This window comes from Poecilia latipinna, unplaced genomic scaffold (assembly GCF_001443285.1).
Source record: "Poecilia latipinna isolate Pla-1442-1.1 unplaced genomic scaffold, P_latipinna-1.0 Scaffold349, whole genome shotgun sequence".
Taxonomy (NCBI): domain Eukaryota; kingdom Metazoa; phylum Chordata; class Actinopteri; order Cyprinodontiformes; family Poeciliidae; genus Poecilia; species Poecilia latipinna.
This window is the reverse complement of record NW_015112965.1, coordinates 307,519-330,875: the sequence shown is the minus strand read 5'-3', so window position 1 is coordinate 330,875 and position 23,357 is coordinate 307,519. Positions and strand designations below refer to the sequence as shown.

Genomic DNA, 23,357 nt, shown 5'->3' with positions numbered 1-23,357 from the left:
CCAAAAAAAAAATTTCAAAAAAAAATAATTTTATTTTTTAAAAAAAAAAAAAATCTCCCAAAAAAAAAATTTCAAAAAAAAATAATTTTATTTTTTAAAAAAAAAAAAAAAAAAAAAAAGCACACACAGTTGTAAAAACTTCAAAATTACAAGACGGCACGTGAAAAACTTCAGAAAAGATTGGTAGAAAACCATTAAACATCTAAAGATGGGCGTTTGTCATTTTGCACCTTTGTAGTTTTGGTTGAACAAAACTGTGTTCTCACACATTTGGACCTGTATTTTTTGGACCATTTATCTCAGTAATTCATGAAAATACTTCATAACATGAGAAGTAAATTGCTGAGCAATGGGTAAAGTACATAAAGGCACAAAATGTCTCATCCCCTTACAAGAACAAAATATGATCCTTTCAAGTATGAAAGGATGACGTTTTCATCCTTTGTACTGATATTGTACAATTGCTCTGCAGGTCTATTACAGAGAGTGAAATTTACATTTTGGGAAGCATCTGAATTCTTGAGTTGTTGATTAACGAAGGTCAAAAAGTTACATAGATTCTCTTTTTAGCTTAAAATGCGAACATACTGTCACCTGAATATCCCAAAAAATCCGTCACCTGCCGAGCCAAAAACATGTTTCAACTCACAGTCCAGACTGCTGGATCAACAGACTGCCGGACCTCTTGACGTGTAACTAAAACGCCGTAAGGCTAAAAAAAAAAAGTCTACTACAGTATCTGACAGGTTTTCTTTTTCCTCGTCAGCTGAAGATCTAGATCCAGCAGCAAAGCCAGGAAATTCCTGTTGGGATAGATGGCCCTTTTCTGGACCACTTTCTGCAGGGCCTGTTTGAGTGGGAGGTGATGGTAGATCATGAGGTAGGCTAGGACCAAAGTCGACGAGCGGCTCATTCCCATGATGCAGTGCACCAAAACCTTCCCTGAAGAACAAGACAAAGGCGGAGAGAGGTGTGAGGGAAGGATTAGTGAGGCCTCAGACTTATTAATATCATACATGACTGCCCGTCTCACACTGTGGCCTTTCTTTTTTTTTTTTTTTTTTCTGCTTGTGAGCTAAAAATAGTCGACAATTCATCATCTTTGTTCATTTGAAGTTCTTTTGCAGACAGGCCAACTCTCTTTAATCCCAACTCATCCTCTCCTTGTTTCTTTGAAAGAAGCTATTGCATACTTAAATTCAGCAAGGTAAGAGACTTATTGTTACGGGCTGAACATACATTTGCATAGTAGTACAAGCTCTGTTACATTGTGGTGCCAGGTGACATTGAAAGAGTGGCAAGATGTGAGAGTTTTTTTTTTTTTTTTTTTTTGGATGGTTAACTCCATTAAGGATTTACAGAATGAAATGAATGATTTTATGTGTAGGAATTTAAAAAAAGGGGGGAAGCTTCTTTTCCTTCTGTGCATTCTGGATCAAGTTTGTTGAAAGTTCTTACCACCGGGTGACTTCAGAGCTTTATGAATGAAATCCGCTGCGGGCTGGAAGTAAACGTCCAGATCAAAGTGAGTCGAGTCATCTGCTGGAATGCCAAAATACACAAAGTCGTTGCCATAAAAGCTTTGGTTCCCTGGGCTGCCTTGCTTGGAGTGAGCAGCATTTAACACATGAGTTATGCCTAAATTCAGCAGGACAGCCTTGTTTTTGGCTACTGCCCTAGCAAGACACAGAGACAGAGAGAAGTTCAAGACATTGGTGAAAGCTATGCATCGCAGCACAGTGGTTTTCTGTCAGAATGGCAATATGTGGTGGAGGTTCAAAGAAATGTGGTGGCTGGATGTAAGTAAATTAGAATATCATTGAAAAATGTATTTGTCGTTGTGATTAATTTGAAACTCGTATACACAGATGGATATATTTCAAGTTGTTGCTTTTGTTAATTTTGATAATGCTGTTAACAGCTAATGAAACCCTTAAATTCAGCTTCTGACAATAAAAGGAATATTCCTCAGGACCAATAAAAATTATTTTTTGATAGTGAAATGCTACATAGTGACTACGAAATGCAAAGTCGTGAGGAGGAGTCGACAAGTGTCCAGTGGGAAATCACTGACACCCTTCACAAGGCTGGCGAGCAATAAAATGTAATCCATAAAGAAACTGGCTGTACAAACAGTGTGGTATCTAAACATTTTAATGGAAAGTTGAGTGGAAGGAAAAAGTGCTACAGAAAATGTTGCACATATGCTTAGGGATTTGAAGAGCCTTATCAAATGTACCAGTTGGTCCAATGTACAGTTGTCTGATTATGTACGAGAGTTTATGAAAACCCCAAATTTAGCTTGGTAGATAAATAATATTTAATATATATCACACTAGTAAAAAAGGAATTCATGCAGAAATTATGGCTTACTGAAAACTACCTATACTGTGTAGAATATGTACTTAATCACTTGAACTAAACTCCATCGATTCTCCTTAGGCAACTCTATACCGTTTGTTTTCGAGTCTCTCATCCTTCTCCTAACAATACTCCACTACTTTTCTATGGAATACAGCTCAGACCAGTTTGCTGACCAGTCAAGAACGGAGATACTGTACAGTCACTAAATCAAATACAGGCAGTTTTAGGAGTGTGGGCAGGTGCCAAGTCTTGCTGGAAAATGAAATCAGCATCTGCATTAAGCTTGTCAGCAGAGTGAAGCATAAAGTGCTCAAAGATTTCCTGTTAGACGGCTGCGCTGACATCAGACTCGATCACAGACATTGGACCAACACCATGGCTCGACTAATCAGTTTCAGTCTCGTTATTTATTTCTATATAACCAGTTTACAGTACAAACAGACCCAGTTTTTATACACAGAAATATAAGTATACGATTCTATTTCATTTTAATCCAAAGCAGTAAAATTTAGTTCATAATGCCAAATGATGAAGTTTTTTTAAACCAAAAGAAGGCCAGATGATTGGTTTGAGTCATTTATTTAGGGGAGCTAGTATGTGGTGACATAAATCCACACCTTGATATGCCATGAGTATTTCCCCCAAAACCTTGAATATCTTTCACTTAATCATCCTAAGGTTGCAGTGGCCCTTTTCTACCACAGTTTTTCCTTCCAGTCAACTTTCCATTAATATGCCCAGACACAGTGGTCTATGGTTTACCCTCCTTGTGGGTTTTGTCAATGAATGTCTGCTGGGATAATGAGCAATCTCCCTCATTATCATGCTGGGCATAACATTTCTGAATTACTTTATTTTTTATTGGAATTGCATTATTCTAATATTTGAGACATAATTTTCCATTTTTGTTAGCTTTAAAGTACAATCATCAACATAAGTGGAAATAAATACTTTGGAAATGTTGCTCATTGTGTAATGAAGCTATAGAAGACATGAATTTCACTTTTCAATTACAAATTTTAATGATATTCAAATTTTCTAAATGTGCCTGTAGAGATGCAGTGGCATTCTATATTTAAAAAAATGTAATTAAATACTACTTACACATTTCCTACGTATATATTTGGCCATACTTCATCAATTTGGTGGAGGTGTAGCTTACAAGCGTCCAAAACCTTCTGCAGGTCCTTCACAGTTGGATATTCTTTTGCCTTGTCTTTCACAGTTGGCATTTTAAGTCCAAAAGTCCAGTCTTGGATCGATTGCCGGCCAAAATGTTTGTTATCAAAGCAGTCCCGGTCTCTCTCCAGCTCGGGATGATCATTTCCAGCAGGTGCTGTTGCTGGACAGTTACCCAATTTGGTGCTCAACCTAGCGTGTAGTCTTACCCATGCAGAGGGCAGAACAACACGCGCTGCAGCAGGGTGTCTGCTTTTCACACGCCGCCGTGGGACTTTAATTTAATTAGCCTCGCTCAGAGATGAATCATTCTATAAAGCAGTGATAATTGGGCGTAATTATGGTCAAACTGTTAAAGAGCACTGCTTATATTGGATATAATTCAGCATTTATTGAACAGAATCACTTTGCGTCATGTGGCTTGTTAAATGCTGCCGTGCAAACATTGCAGCAAATTGGGTTTAAAAGAGTGAAACACCAGCCTACATGCGCTTGTCGTGTTTCAACTCTTATCAGGTTGCAGGTTAAACTCGTTCCAGCTGTCAGACTGAGTGAAAGAAAGCTTTATCTCGTCACTGTAACTCCATTAAATGCCCTAATTTTCCTTTTTGTTGGATCATAAATGTTGATGAAACGTGTTCAGTGCTAGTGCTGGTCAGTAAATGTCTGTGGGTAATTTTTGGCCTGAAGGTGATTATCGACGGATTATTTAAAGGCAGGCTTTTGCTTCACATTTGTTATGTGACAGTTCCCACCACTAATGTAGGATATATGCAATTAACCCGTGCTCAAATCTGTTTCTTAGAACAACATTGTACCTGAGCTGTCTCGCAAACACAGGATTTCCCAGAAATAAATTATTAGCAATGAGATTCACAGACCTTAAGGAGCAAATGTTGCCGTTTGTTTCAGTTTTTTTTTTTCATTCTGACAGATGGTAACAGTTCTGGATAGACTACCAAAGAGTAAGAGACAGAATGAGATAATTATTCAACATTACCATCCGTTTTGTGTTTTGTTTTTTTAGGTAGACTTTACTCAAATGTAACTGTCCCGAGTTCAGTTACACTTTTTTACATAACCTTGAGGCATTAAGGGAATAAGCAAAAGCAATCCATCAACATTGATGGTGAATGATGACTGAAGTTAATTTTGACCTCTTTGAAATAGCTTTTTTTTGTATTTAGAGAGGTAGGACATAATGAGACATTACATGGGTTAATTCTTGTGATTTGTTATTTATAAAGCACAATAGATAAAACTTCTTATTGGGTTGTTAATTTTTTTGGGCTGAATTTGCAATAAATGTATATAGCCATTATTAAACTGTCATATGCACAACCTTTAAACTAAAGCAACACAATTTCTAGTTTTCTTTCTTGACAAACTTTGGTTTTCTGTCACAGCTAAGCTTATTAAAGCCTATACCACCATCTGCTGACAGCAATATGAAGCCTAACTTGCCTAACTCAAATGTTTTTCTTGGTGCTTACTGAATGGTAAAGCTTCTTAAATTAAGCTCCCTGATGTGTCAGAACTCAGGAGAGAAAATTATAATGAGCTACATTCAAAGACTGTAACAACAGTTACAGCAGTTTGGATTTATTAAAAAGAAAGAAAAAAAAGACGCATTACATATCATGATACCAAAGGCCACATCAAGAAAACTCACAGCAGACGATGACTGTCATATATAGCAATATTTTGGGGGGCTATGTGAGACACATTCTTATTGAGATGATCAAATAAATCCAGCTAGCAAGTTCCTCAAGAGATAAATGCAACTTATTTTACAGGAAAATAAGGCAAGGTAAGTGTGTTGAAGTTAAAATATTTTTGAATCAATGCATATCTTTACTGATCTGACCCTGGTTGAGATGTTCCTACAACATAATTTTGGCTGTAGAGTTAATTTAGTTTAGAGCTCATGTTACGGACCTCATTAAAAGTCTGCAATATTCCTACAAAACAGAGTCACATGAATGGTCAGCTGACCAGAGCTCTTTGAAGAGAAGGAAGATGTTCATGATTGCTATGTCAAATAAGTGGTAGAAAAATGTTCTATGAGTATGTCATCTTTGATGAAAAGAGGAACTTGAATGTCCTTTGTTCAGCATCCACTGCTGTCCTTCACGTTCCTGTGTCACTGTGGAGCAGAGGAAGACATCGCAGGTATCTAGGTACTGGACAAAGGAGTGAACCGGAGTGAAGCCAACACATGTTGCCTTGAGGAGATCAAGGACAAAGGGCATTGCCTTTTGACTTAAGGTAACACATCTTGATCCTCTGCTATAGGAAATCTTGGAATAGGATGGGACTATTCCTCAAACTATTTGTTTGAGTCCTCAAATAGTCCTCAAACTATTTGTAGCCTGTCCCTAGCAATGTCGTTTTTACAAGCCTTGTCAAAGAGTCATAACCGAGACCTTTTCAAGTGCTGTTTTCCCCTCATAAGCAAAGAAGTCCCAGGTGTATCCATAGCTGGAAGTATGAAGGAAAAAAATTGAAGCCCGTGAAGACATGCCTGCCCTTCATCTTTGCTTGAATATATAACCCTTGCTTTTGAGGCAACTATCCTCATGCCGGTCTCCTGGAGAGGGTGGTAGTTTCGGGTGCAGGCTTCTCTCATCTCATCGTAAAGAGGTTTTATTTTTTTTTTTTTTCCGAGTTGATCAAATTCTGGTGCCCCTCTTGTTGCTTCCATTTTCTGCACTACTCATGTGAAGAGCATTGAGGATCCGGAGTCACTCACTTCCTCCCTGATGTGACTGACTTGGAAACAACAGACAGCACAACTTTTCACCTCATCAGTAGATATGAGCATTTCAGAAAGCCCGTGTAACTGACAACAGACAGAAAGCCAGACATATCCTGCAGAGCATTTCACTGACCGACACATCTGTTCTGTTGCTCTGTGTTTCAAGCAGACTCAGTGGAGTCAAGCAAGAGGGAACGAGTTTAATTAGTCGTGTGTTCCAGAAATTACAACCTGTAATTACTCGATAGATTCATTTACAACTGCTGTGACTCCAGCATGGGTATAATTGCAGACATAATTGAACTCATCACCAAGTTTGTCCGTTGTGTGATGACAACTTCCAAGTTTTTAAATGCATGTAAATCTTAAAGGGATAAAATGAAAATAATAATATAGATGACCAGTTTGCCTATTTTGAAATCACTAGGACAAATGACAAAGAACGCTTACTCTTGATAAACAAATATCAAACATCTGCATGAGAATTGAGGAGCTCTTGGGGGACCCCTGCTGGCCTGGAGGCACTCTGCAGCAGCTTAGTTTGTTTCTGCCGCTGGCCAGCTTTGTGTCTACCTCTGCTGGCAGATACACACAGCATCACTCATCCGGAAGAAAACTAATGTCTTAAGTCCCATTAGCAGAAGTATTGTGTAGTTTCAGATCCAAAGCACGCAGCTGCTTTAGGAAACCCCTGTTTGGGAAAATCCACCTGCACTCTTTGACCTTATTGATGGCTTCCAGGAGGGAGTAAGCATGGTAGATCATGAGGTAAGCCAACACCAGCGAGGCAGACCTGCTCACTCCGACTGCACAGTGCACTAACACCCGAGCTACAGTGAAAGAAAATAAATTAAAGTGAAGGACGTTATAGTTATTCTCTTAAACAATGAAACTAAGGCAACTTGACAGGTATTTACCCCCATTCGTGTTGAGTGAGTTGTGAATATACTCAGCAGTTGGCAAGAAATAGCGAGAAAGGTCAAAACTCGGTGAGTCATCAGCGGGGACTCCATAATATTCCACTGTGGCTCCATAAAAGTCATGACTTCCCTGACAGTACATCCTCCCATGAGCTGCATTCACAACATGAGTAATTCCCAGCTTCCACAGACTGTAGCGGTCGTTGGCAACTGACCTGAGGAGAAAGCAAGCAGGCATAATATTTGGCACGGGACGATTGGATGAGAAACGAATATTGTGGAAGTTAACACTTACATGTCCCCAATGTAGAGATTTGGCCAAACTTCATCCACATGGTTCCCAAATCTTTTACCTCCATACAAAACCTTCTGCAGTTCTTTTAGAGAGGCAGGGACACAAGAAACTGCACTGCTTGTATCCTGCATTTTGATGAATTCTGTGTACACAAATATTAAAATATTACTGTGAAAACTACCACTTTGGATGATTTATTCTCTGGATTCCCTGAGGATATAAAATGTTGAGGCTTTACTACAGCCATGTTGGTACTGACATAGACAGGTGGCTCTGTTCTAAAATTAAAACACTGACCTATTTTCTTAATGTCAGGTTTAGACCACTGTGATTAATGACTTACTTTATTGCAGTACAAAAAACTAAGAAATAAATAAATGAGCAACAGAATACATAAATTATAATACTGTTGTTAATTTTATAATTTTTTTCTATATATTCACAAGAATTTCTTAATCAAAGAAAAAAACTAAAGTTGAAACAAAGAACAAAGTAAATAACACATCAGATCTAGACATTTACTATAAATATGGAAACAGATGACTAGCTAGTTTTAAATCCAAATTGACTGGAAGAAAGAAGTACTTTCTTCTTTCTTTCTAGTTGTTAATTTCTAGCTACCTGTATGAAAAGAAAACCCTTTCCACAATGAAAAGGATTCTTATTGGATTTGATAAAGTTTTTAAACCTCAGGACACTATCCCAACTGTTAAGAAAAAAAAATCATGAAATTACAACATTTTCTTGTAATTTTACAGTATGGCATAGTTGGAAAAGCTAATGCTGGAAAAACGCTGCAGTATCAACTTTGACCACCAGGTGTCAGTGTTGATCAGCTTGAGCTAAAGCTCTTGTTTTTTTTATGTGCGCATCTATTCTGCACATTAGCGCACTGGCTTGACAACAGTAAGCTAGTCAGCGCGAATCTCGGCCAAAATGACTTCCTCCAAGCTCATGTTGCTTCATGCTCCGCTCACAGGGTGTCGGTTAGTTTTCGAGAGATGCCGGTTAGTTAGTTAGCCTAGTGAAGGAGCTCCGTGTCACCTTCAGGTGCGTCTCAAACTGGTGAGTGACTGTTAAGGACGTGTAGAGAGCAAGCTACCGCCCGTTAGCTCGATTAAGCTAGGATAGATTTCCTATAAGACATAGATTGTAGGCGATGCTTAGGTTTGTTCTCACGTTTTTGTCAAACGGAAATTGTGTATGCATACAACCTGACAAGCCAGGTCCAGTTGCAGGATAAAAACTGAGCAACAGAAGTGGTGGCTTAAACCTCCTCTTCATCATATTTGCTTACCAGTGATTTGAGCTGTTGTGGGTGGAGGATTTTGAAAAGCGATCACTCAACTCTACAAATAAAAGAAGCCTCAGTGTCTTCTTATATTAAATACTTGAGAGGATAAGTATGACGATTTAATCCATATTAATTAATGACATTTAAAGACGTTAAAGTCAGTGTTCTGTTCAAGTATCCCTTTTGATTCTTAGGATAAACTTCTCTGGTCATTTAGGGATAAGGATATGTTGGGGGTGTAGTTTCCAAGAAAATGATATTTCCCTCATACAGTACATACAGCTACGTACGCAAAATAGATAGTAATGAGATTCGGCACTCTAAAAATACAGAACTTTGGTATAATTTAACAGTCATGACTGGCTTAATTTAAAAATGAAGCTATGTAAGCAATCTCTTGATGATTATTCTGCAGTTTCAGAATATGGAATCAGGAATTAACTTTCAACACCTCTTTAGTAATGTTGACATAAAAATCTGTTGTTGTCTAAAGGTAACTTGAACTTGAGCACTTGGCCCATGTTATTAAAATGAATGGTAATAAAAAGCGAACTAATTTTATTCTGAGTATGTTTAGATTGTCGACAGGACGAAAATGCAGTCTTGAATGAAAAATTTGTCTTCAAGGGCCCAGCCGATTGTACCAAGTATTGGCGGTACTCTAACTTATTTTTAGAAAGAGTCTTGTTTACCTTTGTCACAAATTTTATTAATATTGGCTATTTTCTACTCTGGTTGCCTTACATTCTTGGAGACTCATTTCCCTTCAAAAGTGGAAGTATAGGAAATTCCTACCGTTGCGTAATTGACTTTATTGATATATTTAACCAAGAGAACACGTCAGTTTCTCCATGTGGGCATGAGTTTTGGTTAACAAATGATTGAACTATTTTTTTTCCTCTACCATTTCCTCTGAGAAATATGTGGTCAAGTTTATATGCACAACGCATTCCGGCAAAAAGGCAGTTCAACGTGCTTTACACGATGAAGACATAACACAATAAGCAAACAAAAATGTATTAGTGGCAAAATAAAGAGAAGTCATGAAAAGTTGCGATCTAGATTAGAATTTGTCAATGCCATTATTAATCAAAGGCGACTCTAAACAAATGTTTTTGGCCTTGATTTAAAGGAACTCAGCGTTTCCTTTCAGTAGTTGACTCATCACGATTAATCCGATTAATCGTTACAGTTCCAAATTTCATTCGTAAATGTGAGCGAGAACGCAATCATTGTATTTTTCTGTTGGATTTCAAAAACTACCATCTCACTCAAACGTCATGTTGTTTCTTTTAAGGAAGAAAGAAGCTCACGATCTCCAGGTCGGTTCTTTAAAAAAAAAAATTGTTTATTATAAATAGCCTGATCAAGTTTGCGTCTCCCTCTTAGCCTTGTTCGGTGTTGGAGACACGGTAAATACTTTGCGTTCACACTGAAGTCTCATTGTTTCAGCCTTCGGCGTGAGAAGAAAATGACCCAGCTCAGCGTCCGTCACTGGACGCCTAAACACGTAGCCAGGTGGCTAAAGGAAGAAGGCTTCTGCGACTACGTGGACCTGCTGTGCAACAAGCACCGGCTGGACGGCACCAGCCTGCTTGCCCTCAGCGAGTACGACCTGCGCTCGCCGCCTCTGGAGCTCAAGGTGCTGGGCGACATCAAGAGGCTGATGATGTCCATCCGCAAGCTCCAGAAGCAGAACATGGACGTGCTGGAGGAGCTGGGCGTCCCCTTCGACGGCCTCTCTCCGTCGAGCTCCGGGAGCAACTTGGAGTGGCTGTGCAACGGAGACCCCGGCAGAGACTGCGACAGCACCAACACGGCTCCGGTGGGGGAGGAGTACCAGCAGTACACCAACGGGAAGTACAAGCAGCAGATGAGGCGGCTGGACCCCGAATACTGGAAGACGGTGCTCAGCTCCGTCTACGTGGTGTTTGTGTTCGGGTTCACGTCCTTCGTCATGGTCATAGTCCACGAAAGGGTGCCTGACATGCGCACCTACCCGCCACTGCCTGACATTTTCCTCGACAGGTCAGTGCTCACAAATCCTGATTTTTTTTTTTTTTTTTTTATGACAGAAATAATCAGCTGTGAAATGCAGTGGATGATAAGAGAATCTATATTTTTGATGTTACTACTGCAGACTTCCGTCTATTGTTGTCATTACAAACTTCTGATGAAGAAACTCGGCTTCAAAGAGATCACGGAGAGTTTTTAAGCTGACCTGGTTCGAGGTGCGATCTATTGTTCAAGAGCGGCTTCGAGTTTTCATGGAAATGCTCCGCCTGATCAGAGAACAGCTGATTTCAGAGAGCCGCTTCAGGATGCATTTGGGGAAATAAAACATGTTATTTCAGTTATTTCCCCAATTTAGTCCCATGATTTTCTTCCTAATGAACAGCTTGAAGGAGAAGAATACTTGAAAGTAAATGTTTTCAGTCCTGCTCAGTTTTGAACCACACCCCGATTTCTTCATATTGTGTTTGAATGTTTTTTGTTTTCGGTCTAAAGCCTTAAAATAAATGAATATGTCACTACAGCTGAATAAGTCTCACACAAGTACCCAGTGATAGATTTAACAAAAAATAAAACTGAATCAGGATAAAATACATGTAGATTTGTTTTGCAAACATTTCCAGTATGCTTTAATCTGTGCTGGCCTAGCTCACAGTGTTTATTCAAATTTGTGGTAGTGCTGGAAAAGTTCAAGGGGTGTCGACACTTTGCAAGGCCTTGTGGGTAAAGGAAAACATAAGCACGTTCTGTGTTTTCGGTCTGCAGCTGGTAATAAAATAAAGCTTTCAGCTTTTTTAAAGTTATTCTATTTGTCGACACAACACAGGTCTTTTGTTTTTTTTTTCTTGAAGGCATGTCAGGTATTTTTTTGTGTTGTGTTTAAAACAAAAACAAAAAATAATGATTTTACACTTTTCAACAGCGTGCCAAGGATACCATGGGCCTTTGCTATGGCCGAGGCATGTGGAGTGATTCTCTGTAATATCTGGCTGCTGGTTCTGCTGCTGCATAAACACAGGTAATATAAATCAGTGAACAGTTTAGTTTTCTAGAAGGTGCAGCTTATAGCTTCATTATAATATGGATTTTGAATAGGTTTTCTAGTTATTTATTTAGTTGTCATTCAAGTTGTGGATTTGTTCATTTTTATCTTTTTTTTAATTATTTTTGACAGATTTAACACTTTTATCAGGATTTTAGTCCATATGTCTTGTGTTTGTCCGCACCTACTGTCTAATTTAACATCAACACATAATTTAATACTTTAAACTAATCTGGTGAAAGTTGCACATTTCTGTACTTTTTTCCTCCCACATTTACCCTGGTTTAACTCATTATAGATTTCTTTCCAGTTATTTTATTGTCTACTGTTTTTCTTAGATCTAAAACCTTTTGTTTTGCCCGTGTTGTGGATGAAAAGTACAAGAAAGACTTAAGAACATTGCCTGACAAACAATTCCCTGCTTGCGTTGACTTGCAGGTCCATCCTTCTGCGACGCATGTGTAGCCTGATGGGGACAGTTTTCATGCTGCGGTGCGTAACCATGTTTGTCACCTCCCTGTCTGTGCCTGGGCAGCATCTGCAGTGCACAGGAAAGGTAAAATTGGCCCATTTTTCATCCACTCTTAGATGCACCAATATTTAATGGCCTCACTTCCTCCGTCATTGTAGATTTATGGCGACATGTGGGCCAAACTGCAGCGGGCTGTGGCCATCTGGAGTGGTTTTGGGATGTCCCTGACCGGCGTGCATACATGTGGGGACTACATGTTCAGCGGCCATACTGTCGTCCTCACAATGCTCAACTTCTTTGTCACTGAATGTGAGTAGAACAAAATATATTTCATGTACATTGCCCTCTACAATAGCTGAAAATTAGTTAAGTATATATATATATATATATATATATAAATATAAAATTTAATGGAATGATGAATGAGTTAACCTTCCAACAAGACAACAAGCCTAAAAATACAGCCAGAGCTTAAATGGAATGGTTTACATCAAAGCAAATTTGTGTTACAATGGCCCAGTCAAAGTCCAGACAAAAATCCAATACAGAATCTAAAAACTTTTCACTGAGCTTTAGCTTTTTTGTAAAGAAAAATGGCAAAAGTTTTCATTTTCTAAACTTTTTTCCCCCCAGATATAGTCAAATGTGTTTCTACAAAGTATCTGCTGGGGGGGAAGGGGGAGTAAAATGGAATCCTTTTTTGTTTTTGTTTTCTTTTGACAATTTCTCTTCCAATGTGATGCATTTATGGGTAATATTAACAAATACGTTCTTCTTTTCATTCGCTCAGACACTCCACGAAGCTGGAACTTCATTCACACCTTGTCTTGGGTCCTCAACCTCTTTGGGATCTTCTTCATCCTGGCTGCCCACGAACACTACTCCATTGACGTGTTCATCGCCTTCTATATCACTACCAGACTCTTCCTGTACTACCACACTCTGGCCAACACCCGGGCGTACCAGCAGAGTCGGCGAGCCCGCATCTGGTTCCCCATGTTCTCCTTCTTCGAGTGCAATGTCAACGGGCCCGTCCCCAACGAGTACTGCTGGCCCTTCTCCAGACCTACCATGATGAAGCGGCTGATTGGATAACTAACTCCGGCGCACCTGTTTTTTTTTTTTTGTCTCATTTTGTGAAGTTGCCAACTGTGACATCCTCGACGAAGACGCCCGATGTGATGCTCAGAGCCAAATCTTCCGTTAGTTTTGGAGTCCACCTCTAACTCGCTTCGTCATATCAACAGTTTTTAGGCGGATTAGGCAAAATCCACTGCAAGCTCAGTCATGTTGTGTTTAAAAGAATTCAGTGGAGTTACAGCAAGAGGGAAATCTTTTCATGTAGTAAGGATTGCATATTTTGTAGCTTCTGACACAAGTCATGCTGTTAGTTGACATTTGTGATTTTTAGGCATGGAAATGGTCAATATCTGTAGATCATATTTTATTTCACTGTCTAACAAGGTCTAATTTATTAAGACATGTCATTATCAGCCAAATCCTTGGGAAGAAAACTTTTCTGCTGTCTCTAAAAACACGTCTTAAGTATTCCCTTGCCAATTAAGAGATTCCACTCCATGAAGATGTTTTCAGATTTCTTGATGCGTGTCTGTGTAATTTTAGATGAAAGAAATCTCTGTGCACTATAAAATTACAAGACTAAGACCAATTTTTGTGCTTTTTCTCATATTATTCCTTTGACTTTAGTCAGTACCAAACTAACCCCTAAGAGAAATTTTACTGTATGTGTGTATATTTATTTTTTAAACGTCAATAGATATTTTTATACTTCCCCTCCACAATTGTAGAATCATGTACATTGAGAGAAATGTTTACAGTTATGTTGAATGGTATGTTTGAAATACAGTGTGTTAAGTGTAGACTTTGATTTGTGCTCTTTCATTGAGAGGATGTTGTCGTTGCAGGTTATCTGAAACATGACGTATTGAACAATCCAAAATATTCTTTCATTCAGAAAGGTTGATGTGTTCAGCGCCTCATCGCTTATTTTGGTCAGTCATTTCTTTCATTAAAGAACTGGGAAAAAACTTTTTTGTCTATTGCACAATCTTTGAAAGAATGTACATTTTAGCACAACGTCATACCTTAAAATTAAGAGGATGTAGACACCAATTTTCAATTCTGATTAATTGAAGGTGATGTGTGGTGCTATTTGTCTGCCACACTTTCCACCCCTTTTTCATATTTTTTGCCAGTCTTTTTTAAATTTTTAATTTTTAAACCAGGCTTCTTTGAACAATTGCTCTATCACCACTCTATAAATCTAAGAGATTTGCAGAGTTCTTCAATCACTCAATAGATTCTCACCTGAGGTGTGAGCTGGTACAGCTCCTCCAGAGTTACCATGAGCCTCTTGGCTGTTTGGATTAATGCAGTCCTCACCTGGATAGCTGCATTTTTATAGGTTTACAGTTGTCATATGCTTTCCATTTCTAGATAATGGACTGAACAAAGCACTGTGAGATAGATATTCAAAACTGTAATGTCTCCAGATTTTTAACCCTGACTTTTCTAGTGTGTTCCTTGGTTTTGATGATAATGTTTGCAAACAAACCTCTGAGACCTTTACAGAACAACACTATTTATACTCAAAATTCCACACAGGATGACTCTTATTTAGTAGTTACATTAATTATAGGGGTGATTTGTTGAAGTCTTTAGAGCACATGTGTCAAACTCCAGTCCTGGAGGGCCTACTGCTCTGAAACTTTTAGATGTGCCTCTGCTGCACCACACCTGAATATAATAATTAGGTTATTAGCAAGGCTCTGGAGAATTTATCTACACAAGAAGGAGGTAATTAAGCCATTTCAGTCCAGTTTTTTGCACCTATGGCACATCTAAAAACTGCAGGACAGTGGCCCTTGAGGACTGGAGTTTGACACCCCTGCTTTAGAGTAAAGAAGTTGATTCTGCCAGACGTTATAGTTTTATTGTAGGTTAACAAGGTTAATTGTTGGAGAGAGAAAAGGGTAACCTTTTTAGGAGTGACCCATCCGTCATCAACTCTTATTCCCCATTTTAAATCGGTTAAACACTGATTTAAAATGCCATATTTATTTCATATGGCATTTTGAATTTAATTCAAACAGTTGTAAGATTGAATAAAAACATCTTTGGAAGGACTTAACGCAAAACAAAAATAAAATACAATAAAATAAAATAAAAAATATATATGGACATCTGTATTTTTTAAAAGCAAGCTAAAATTGCTTGCTTTTGATCATGAATCATCACATTAGCTTTATGGCTACGTATTAGCATATATTAGTTACCATGGTGACTTAGATATCTTTCTACTGCCTGTGTCCTCCAAGTAAAAATTAGTAATACAATATTTCAAAACAAAGATCAAATATTTTACATTTTATGTTGAGTAACTCGTAAAATAGATTCCTACATTACCTAGATAAAGAGCAATAAAGTTTCCATCTCCGTCTGATTTTCATCAGGCGCTAAATCGACAGCTTTATTTTGGGGTCCTTCGGTGCCGAGGTCAACAGGGTGTCTATGCAGTATCTCCTCCATATCGTCCTTACACCGGCTGCATCCAACCTTTGCTAATCTCACCGGTAGACCGAATAGCCCTTATTCTTGGTAAGTAGTTAGCTCCTATGCGTTCATTTTGTTGTGTTTTGTTTACGTTTAAGCTCGTTAGGGACCAGTTACCTAAATTGGAAGCTGTAAAACGCCCCCCGGCTTACTTTCCGAAACTCCTTCATAACAGTGGGAACGACATACTCGGTCTGCGGATCATCATGGGCGAAAGCTAGCTTGATTCACGTCGAAAATGAACAAAAATAGTCCGAATAAAACCATCCGGATTGAATGAAATTGAAGTTATTTGTCCATATACGTCATTTCAATGCAACATGCTAATCGGTTGCTCTTCCTGTAGTAAAATCCTAGCTGATATTTTACATTTACTGTTCAAAAAAGTAGCACATTGGCAACATGAGAACAAGGTGTGACTTCGTATTTATGGCAGCAGGCTGTGCGGAGCTGGAGCCTTTCAGTTTAACCTTGACTATTTGACTTAGTCAATTGGTGCCCCGAGCTATACCGACAGTCCACTTTTATTCAAACTGTTCAAATGATTTGTGTAAACAGGAAGCCTGTATAATCACTCATCTTGCCTGTATTCCCATTACTTTTAAATTTAATTAGAAATGATGAGTGATATCTAGCCTGTTAAGATTGTTGGTGTTTTGTGCCTTTTCGTACTTTTTAGACACACACAAACTTCCCTGTGTTTTGTTGTGATTTTATGTGATGGGCTAACATTAGGTATTGCAGAATTGTGAATTACAGAACAACTGCAGCTGTCTCAGGGCAGGACCATCCACCTCGCCCTGCTTGTCAGGGCGAGGTGGATGGCAAGCAGGGCGAGGACTGTATTAATCACAGAAGCATCTAAGAGGCCAGTGGTAACTTTGGAGGAGCTGCAGAAATCCATGGCTTAGGGAAAATATGTTGACAGGACAACTATTGGTCATGTACTTGACAAATATGGCCTTTCTCACAATGGACACACTGTGTATACAGTGATACATGGTGGTGGCAATATTACACTATGAAGCAACCAATCTTCAGCAGGATCAGGAAATGTGAACGTAAAGATGGAGCGTAATACAAGGCAGTACAGAAAGAAAACATTATTGAGGTGCAAAAGACTTGATGCTAGGGTAGAAGTTCACCTTCAAGCAGGATGATGACCCTAAACATACAGCCAAGGCAATGGAAAGTAACTCTGGCTGTAGTTTGATTACAATTCATTACTTCACTTCACATCTATTCACTACATAGTGTTGACCTAACCTTAAAATCCCAGTGAAATCCATTGAAGTTTGTGGTTGTATCATGACAAAAATGGTGTCCATAAGATGTTTGCTTTAGATATTGTTTAAAAGAGACAAGTCTTGAATGATAATTTTTTATATTTAGTAACCAATCTATGCAATTTCACAGATTAATTATTTGCCATTTTTCTCCCTCGTCTCTTCTGAAACTTTTTTCTGACAGACATAATGGCAGTTCCTCCAGCATATGCCGACCTTGGGAAATCGGCAAAGGATATCTTCCACAAAGGATATGGTAACTAGAAACAAGATGAGTCTTTTCAGGAAGTGTGCGGTGGATGCAGCTGCTCACTGTCTCTGTCTCTACAGGCTTTGGAATGATTAAGCTTGATGTGAAGACCACGTCTTCAAATGGAGTGGTAAGATGAAGTCCCAACATAGGTCCTTGTCCAGTCTTGTGGCTATGACGCGATCAGTCTGTCATGTCTGATTTACAACACAGAGAAATGGGAAGTTGTGGATTATGAATTAGAAAGTCCTAAAAACTTTGATGTAAAGCAACATTTATTTTATAGGATTTGTTAGGGGTTCTACCTTCTGTTGCACTGTGGATTTAGAACCGTTTTCCCCAATGCATTCAACATTTATTTATTTATTTTTTAAGTTTTGTGAAATTACGCTGAGTGGCCACTTTATTAGGTAGACTTACAGGTACCAATCGGATACTCTTTTGCCTTAATCTTCTTCTCCATAGATTGATCCAGCAAGGTGCCAGAAACATTCCTTCTTGTGCTTATGCTTCTTTGAAAAAATATATAGTGGTTTCTGAAATAACTGCCATCACGACTGGCCTCAGATCTACACTTTATCAATCAGCACTGAAAGATAAAGAAGCTTTCCAATCTATATTGTCTTGAGCTTTTTGTAATTTTCTTTTATGTTCCTTCCAGGAATTTAAAACATCTGGCTCCTCAAACATAGACACCAGCAAAGTCACTGGGACTCTGGAAACAAAGTATAAGTTGCCAGAGTATGGGGTGACCTTTACAGAGAAGTGGACCACGGAAAACACTCTGGGGACAGAAGTCTGTGTTGAGGATAAGGTAAATGGGGGAAACGTTGCTCCTCTTGTGATTCTTCCATCACTTTGATAAGGTTTTAAATTACTTATGGCAGATTCTTCCTTTTAACAGATCACCAAGGGATTGAAACTTCAATTTGAAAACACGTTTTCACCCAACACTGGGCAAGTTGGATTTGAATTGCATCTTATTCAACTGGAGTTTTTTCCTCTCTGTGTATTCTCAGTGTTCACCTTCTGTTGTATTGCCACAGGAAGAAGAGCGGTAAAGTCAAGGCAGCATATAAACGGGAATACCTCAACGCTGGAGTCGATGTGGACTTAGACTTTGCCGGTCCAACTATCCATGCAGCAGCGGTGGCCGGATACGAGGGTTGGCTTGGTGGTTACCAGATGACCTTTGACTCGGCCAAATCTAAGATGACTCAGAGCAACTTTGCTATTGGGTACAAGACCGGGGACTTCCAGCTTCACACCAATATGTAGGTCTCAAAATGAATGACATTAACAAACATTATGTTAACATTTTGATTTTGTTTTAGGTGTAGATATTTCAAGGTTTTTTAACTTTCAAGTGACGCACTCATCCTTTCATTCCCCCTGACCCAGAAATGACGGCTCAGAGTTTGGTGGATCTATCTATCAGAAGGTAAACAAGGACCTTGAGACGGCCGTGAACCTCGCCTGGACCGCTGGCAGCAACAGCACTCGCTTCGGAATCGCTGCTAAATACCAGTTAGACTCTAGTGCCTCCGTATCCGTAAGTGCAGCTTTACCTGTAGATCTCAAATTAAAATATTGTTGAAAAGTTCATTTATTTCAGTTCAAAAAGTAAAATGTGTGTATATGTTAGTTATGACGATTCAGTTTGGACTTAGATCCCAGATAATGAGTTGTCAATCCAACTCCTGAGGGAAAAAAATATATAATTTCTATACCAACAACATGGGATTATTAAAAAAAAAAATTCCAACTGGTTACATTTTCTGCTTTGGCAAAAACACATTAGTTGTAGTTTCTTATTGGCTCTCGCAGAACATCCTCATCCCCTTCTTTAAAAAAATTGCTACCGCAATAAACAAATGCTGCTAAATGTGCTACCAGCCCTGAGAGTATCGCTACATGTATTTGAAGATCTGTCTAATATTCAAAACAGTTCAAGCAGCTTGTGAGTTTGAAGCTGCCTATACTCATGTAGCAATGATAATATATTTGTGATACTTAAATTTAAAATCGTAGCTTATCCGAAAAAAAAAAAAAATATATTATAAGAGAAATTTTATGGGTATTGCATTTTCAGAATGTTGTATCTAAGCATGTTGATGGAAAGCTTAGAGGAAGAAAAACACACCAATAAGCAACAGGGATAACTACAGCCCTGAGAAATTCAGGCTTCCTACATTATCACTCATTGTAATCTGTAAAAATGTGCCACATTTGTTGATTGGCCAGTAAACTGTCCTGTCACATCTGAGGCACCGACACGTGAATTTCTTGAATGAGGTTTGCTGAACAATCTTCTTAAAGCTCTGGCCATCCCTTTTGCTTGGGCTTTTTTTTTTTTTGCACTAGTTTTTCCTTTCTCTCAACTTTCCATCAATAAATTTGAGGATGCAGTACTATGAACCACCTGCTATAGTTACCTTCCTTGTGGAAGTTGTTTACGACTGCCAAGTCAGCAGTTTATCCATGATGGAGTAGAACATAACACTTCTCAATCAAAAATAACACTTAATTCTTGTGTAATATTCTATATTTTGTAAATTTTGAGTTTTCTGTAGCTGGAAGCCATACACAAAGCACTGATTGGCTTAAATAAATGCACCAGTCTTTGCTCTGGATTTCACTTTTTTGAAATCAAGAAAATTCCTGCTTTTCCTTCAGGCTAAGGTGAATAATTCCAGCTTGGTAGGAGTTGGATACACCCAGACCCTGCGGCCTGGTAAGACCCGTCTCAAAGCAAGACAATTGAGACATCTTAAAAACTTGAGTATCTATCATTCAACTTAACCCTTTGTTCAGGTATGAAGCTAACCCTCTCGGCATTAGTGGATGGGAAGAACATCAACGCTGGTGGTCACAAGCTCGGTCTAGGCCTGGAGCTGGAGGCGTAAAGAACCTGCCTCTCCACCGTTTCAGAAGAATATCAGCAGATTCTGCGCGCTCAGCGACAGATATTTTAACGACGAGGCCAAACCAAGTAGAATCCCAATATGCAGGCACCGACGAGATGGAAACGAGCATTTCCACCAACCTCCTGTCATTGTGATTCAGCCACATGTATTTATTTATCAGCTACTTTCCCCTTCTGCCAATTTATCCCACACAACAGAAAAATCCCCCAGCTTTAGTTTGACAAGCCGAGAGTGGTTTCAGAACCTTAATATTCTGCTGCAATGTGATTATGTAGAATGTACAACTGATATTTTGCACAGTAGAATATTTAACTTTTATTTAAGCTCTTACTCCTACTATCTCTGCATACTTTGGTAGTGCTATACTGCCTGGTGGAATTTTGCTGCTCCTCACTTATTTCCAATAGAGCCTTTTATTGTGGTGTATCACATTTTCTAGTTTGTCTTTAGTTGCTTGGCATTGCTAAAGTTTTCCTCATTGAATCAAAATTAAGTTATCTTCCGTTTCAGAGACGACACTAAAAGAGCAGTCTATATGTTGGCGTGTGTCTACCTGCAAAATAAAAATCCTGAAATCAGACTGTATTCTCCACTAATTTTTATTACAACAGGCAACTTGGTGTAATTCAAGAGGAATGTTTCACTTTAATCAGATTCATTGGCCATCGTTCAGAGGTTAGCGGTCATAAAGACCAATGTGAAAGTCCTGCGTTTAGGCAGAAACTCCAAAAAAAAACAATTCATATCATTCATACAGCATGTGACTTTAAAATTATCCAGTTTAGAGCTCATAGTGGTTTCAAAGACATCATGGAAAACTACAGTTTGACTGCCAGCGTCAGGCCGTCTCCCACCGTGAGCATGCTCAAAGTAACCCGGATGTCTCTGTGCAGCTTCTTGTTCAGCTTGTCAATGGCAACAGTGTCGGCATCATTGGGAGACGGATTCAGCACCCTCCCATTCCACAGCACCTGAAAACGCCACAAACATGTATTGCTATCCATAACAAATGGAAAAAGAACGTTCCTGTTTTCAGTGAAGCTCTCACATTGTCGATGGCGACGATGCCTCCTTTCCTCAGCAGTAGCAGAGACTTTTCGTAGTAATTGTCATAATTAACTTTGTCTGCGTCAATGAAGACAAAGTCAAACGTTTCGGCCTGGCCAGAAGATAGGAGTTCATCTGTTAAAGAGAAACACAAACAGTAAAAATGTGTGTATGTTTAGGTAGTAAGTCAAGCATAAGAAACTGATTAGGCTTTCACCCCTTACTGTTGGACTTATTTCACTAGATACAGCACAGAAACAGCATTGCGTCTGTTGTATAGCCTCAGGCTGCAACAAAGTCAACCATTTGTTCTCATATTTAGAGGAATTTAAGATTTTGTTCTTACTCATGACTAAAAATCTGCTATTCGAAGCCATTTTAGCCGTTATTACTTATGTGGAGATGAAGCTTTATAGTGGTTGGATTTAAAGGGTTAAACGACGTTTGTAACAGGTTGCGTTACTTATGAGTTACTCCTTACAACCCAGACGGGCTTTTCTGAGTTTTAAGCGTATCTGCATATTGAACAAACAGTAAAAAAAGTAATAAATGACACGAGGACTTTCCGTGTCTTTAAGAAGTGAATAATTCCCAGTGACTTTCCCAACATCTGAAGTACAATCCCTGCCAAATTCATGTTATCAAAGATTTGAAGCACTGTACCGAGAGTTTGCAGTGCTGGTTGAATGCGGAGATCAATTTTATGTTCAACTCCAGCCTGCAAGCAAAAATACAAACATTAAAAGAGAAAATCAGTCATCAGAAACTTATATTTACGCCAGGCATATGCACTTTGATTCAGTTCACTGCTTGCTTCCAGCAGATCCAGTTGTTTCATCACAACATACTGAGCAATAACAACAGAACTACAGCCTCTCTGCAATTTCTAATATAAAAACAAAGCATATACGGTTGATTAAGTCCAGAATGCCACCTGCGGTATTTCAGTCATCAGAGTAGATGGTTACTGTACCTCTTTCCAGAACGGTTTGCCGATATTCGTGTATTCTTCACTGATGTCACATGCTACCACAGCTCCATCCTCAGGTAAGGACAGTGCCATATTTAGAGTGTTGTAGCCGGTGTATACTCCTGTGAATACAGGGTTAAGGTTAGGGGTATAATGTTGAAATATGATAAAACAAAAAGTAAAAACTTTAGGAGTAAGTAAATAACTATGTGGCTTTACAATCAGTAGTTCCCATGACCTGATAACATATTCATAACCAAGTTTCAGAGTAAAGCCAAACTTTGGTGTATTTTATTGGGATGAAATATAACATACACACAAAGTAGAGTCCAAATGTAAAGTTAAAGGGATGTGCTGCAATCATTAGCTGGCTTGTGCTAAAATATAAACAAGCCTTTGTATGCATGTTTTTTTTTAGAAAAAAATTAATATAAATAAAGATGCACTTAAGAAATAAGGTTTGATTTGGTCAAAACATATTTCAAAGTTCCTTCTCTTTCCATACAGACTAACATGCTGCTACCAAGCTCAGTCATCAGGGTGACTGTCTGCGGAGGTATGTCTCAGCAGGCGGTGACCCAAATTTAGCAGCTACACTTCTCCTGGAGAAAGCTGGTTTTCTGGCAGCAGGTGCATCCAAACAGGCTTCTAATCGGCTTTTGAAACGTGCGCAGCGCTGTTGGTCAGGCGGCAGCATCAGAGTGGAAGGATGAAAGAACAGATTATATAAGAACGAGAGTGGGGTACTGTTTTAGACCAATTTGACTCAACTTTATTTTGATTTGTGGCCCACTCTTTCTAAAGATTTAAAAGTGAATGAAATCCGGTCTGTTCAGCATGGCCACTCTTGAATATGTTCTATAAAAATTGATGTTTGAGCCCCACTCACACAAATACCAGAAGAAGATTCCTAAATTTCCAGAAAAAGAAAGCAGTCCCCCCCCCCCCCCCCACACTCCTCTCCCCC

General features: G+C 38.9%; 5 protein-coding genes across 10 annotated transcripts in view; 2 read left to right on the top strand and 3 right to left on the bottom strand.

Moving 5' to 3' along the window:
• Positions 1-4,287, bottom strand: part of LOC106949538 (dual specificity protein phosphatase 13 isoform B-like) — a 17,995-nt gene extending 13,708 nt beyond the window's left edge. The window contains 1 exon segment of the mRNA XM_015035856.1: positions 3,469-4,287. Within this exon segment, the coding sequence (XP_014891342.1) occupies positions 3,469-3,596 (128 nt within the window). The 5' untranslated portion in view covers positions 3,597-4,287.
• A 2,194-nt stretch (positions 4,288-6,481) lies between these two features.
• On the bottom strand, positions 6,482-7,891 carry LOC106949535 (dual specificity protein phosphatase 13 isoform A-like). The gene is made up of 3 exons (XM_015035848.1): positions 7,517-7,891; positions 7,219-7,436; positions 6,482-7,131 (listed from the first exon to the last, which is right to left on the bottom strand). The coding sequence occupies exons 1-3, from the start codon at positions 7,645-7,647 to the stop codon at positions 6,926-6,928; spliced, it is 555 nt and encodes a 184-aa protein (XP_014891334.1). The 5' UTR covers positions 7,648-7,891; the 3' UTR covers positions 6,482-6,925.
• A 496-nt stretch (positions 7,892-8,387) lies between these two features.
• On the top strand, positions 8,388-14,385 carry samd8 (sterile alpha motif domain containing 8). Of its 4 annotated transcripts, none has more exons than XM_015035846.1 (7): positions 8,388-8,581; positions 10,112-10,132; positions 10,263-10,838; positions 11,746-11,841; positions 12,304-12,421; positions 12,496-12,646; positions 13,128-14,385. In XM_015035846.1, exons 3-7 carry the CDS (start codon positions 10,282-10,284, stop codon positions 13,430-13,432), a joined length of 1,227 nt encoding a protein of 408 aa, XP_014891332.1. In that variant the 5' UTR covers positions 8,388-8,581; positions 10,112-10,132; positions 10,263-10,281; the 3' UTR covers positions 13,433-14,385. The 4 variants fall into 4 exon arrangements, with proteins under 4 accessions (XP_014891332.1, XP_014891331.1, XP_014891333.1 ...); XM_015035845.1 differs by having other exon boundaries at positions 10,108-10,132; XM_015035847.1 differs by lacking the exon at positions 10,112-10,132 and having other exon boundaries at positions 8,388-8,566.
• Positions 14,386-15,838: 1,453 nt separating this feature from the next.
• LOC106949530 (voltage-dependent anion-selective channel protein 2-like) lies at positions 15,839-20,948 on the top strand. The gene is made up of 9 exons (XM_015035839.1): positions 15,839-15,955; positions 17,381-17,452; positions 17,527-17,576; positions 18,108-18,260; positions 18,351-18,403; positions 18,493-18,720; positions 18,848-18,998; positions 20,123-20,180; positions 20,261-20,948. The coding sequence occupies exons 2-9, from the start codon at positions 17,386-17,388 to the stop codon at positions 20,350-20,352; spliced, it is 852 nt and encodes a 283-aa protein (XP_014891325.1). The 5' UTR covers positions 15,839-15,955; positions 17,381-17,385; the 3' UTR covers positions 20,353-20,948.
• Positions 20,949-20,956: 8 nt separating this feature from the next.
• The window catches only part of LOC106949531 (catechol O-methyltransferase domain-containing protein 1), a 10,524-nt gene continuing 8,123 nt past the window's right edge, over positions 20,957-23,357 (bottom strand). For all 3 annotated transcript variants that reach the window (XM_015035842.1, XM_015035843.1, XM_015035841.1), the window contains exons 4-7: positions 22,394-22,512; positions 22,084-22,138; positions 21,422-21,555; positions 20,957-21,344 (exon numbers count right to left, since the gene is read on the bottom strand). In XM_015035842.1, coding sequence (XP_014891328.1) covers positions 21,192-21,344; positions 21,422-21,555; positions 22,084-22,138; positions 22,394-22,512 — 461 coding nt within the window. In that variant the 3' untranslated portion in view covers positions 20,957-21,191. The remainder of the gene's footprint in view (positions 21,345-21,421; positions 21,556-22,083; positions 22,139-22,393; positions 22,513-23,357) is intronic.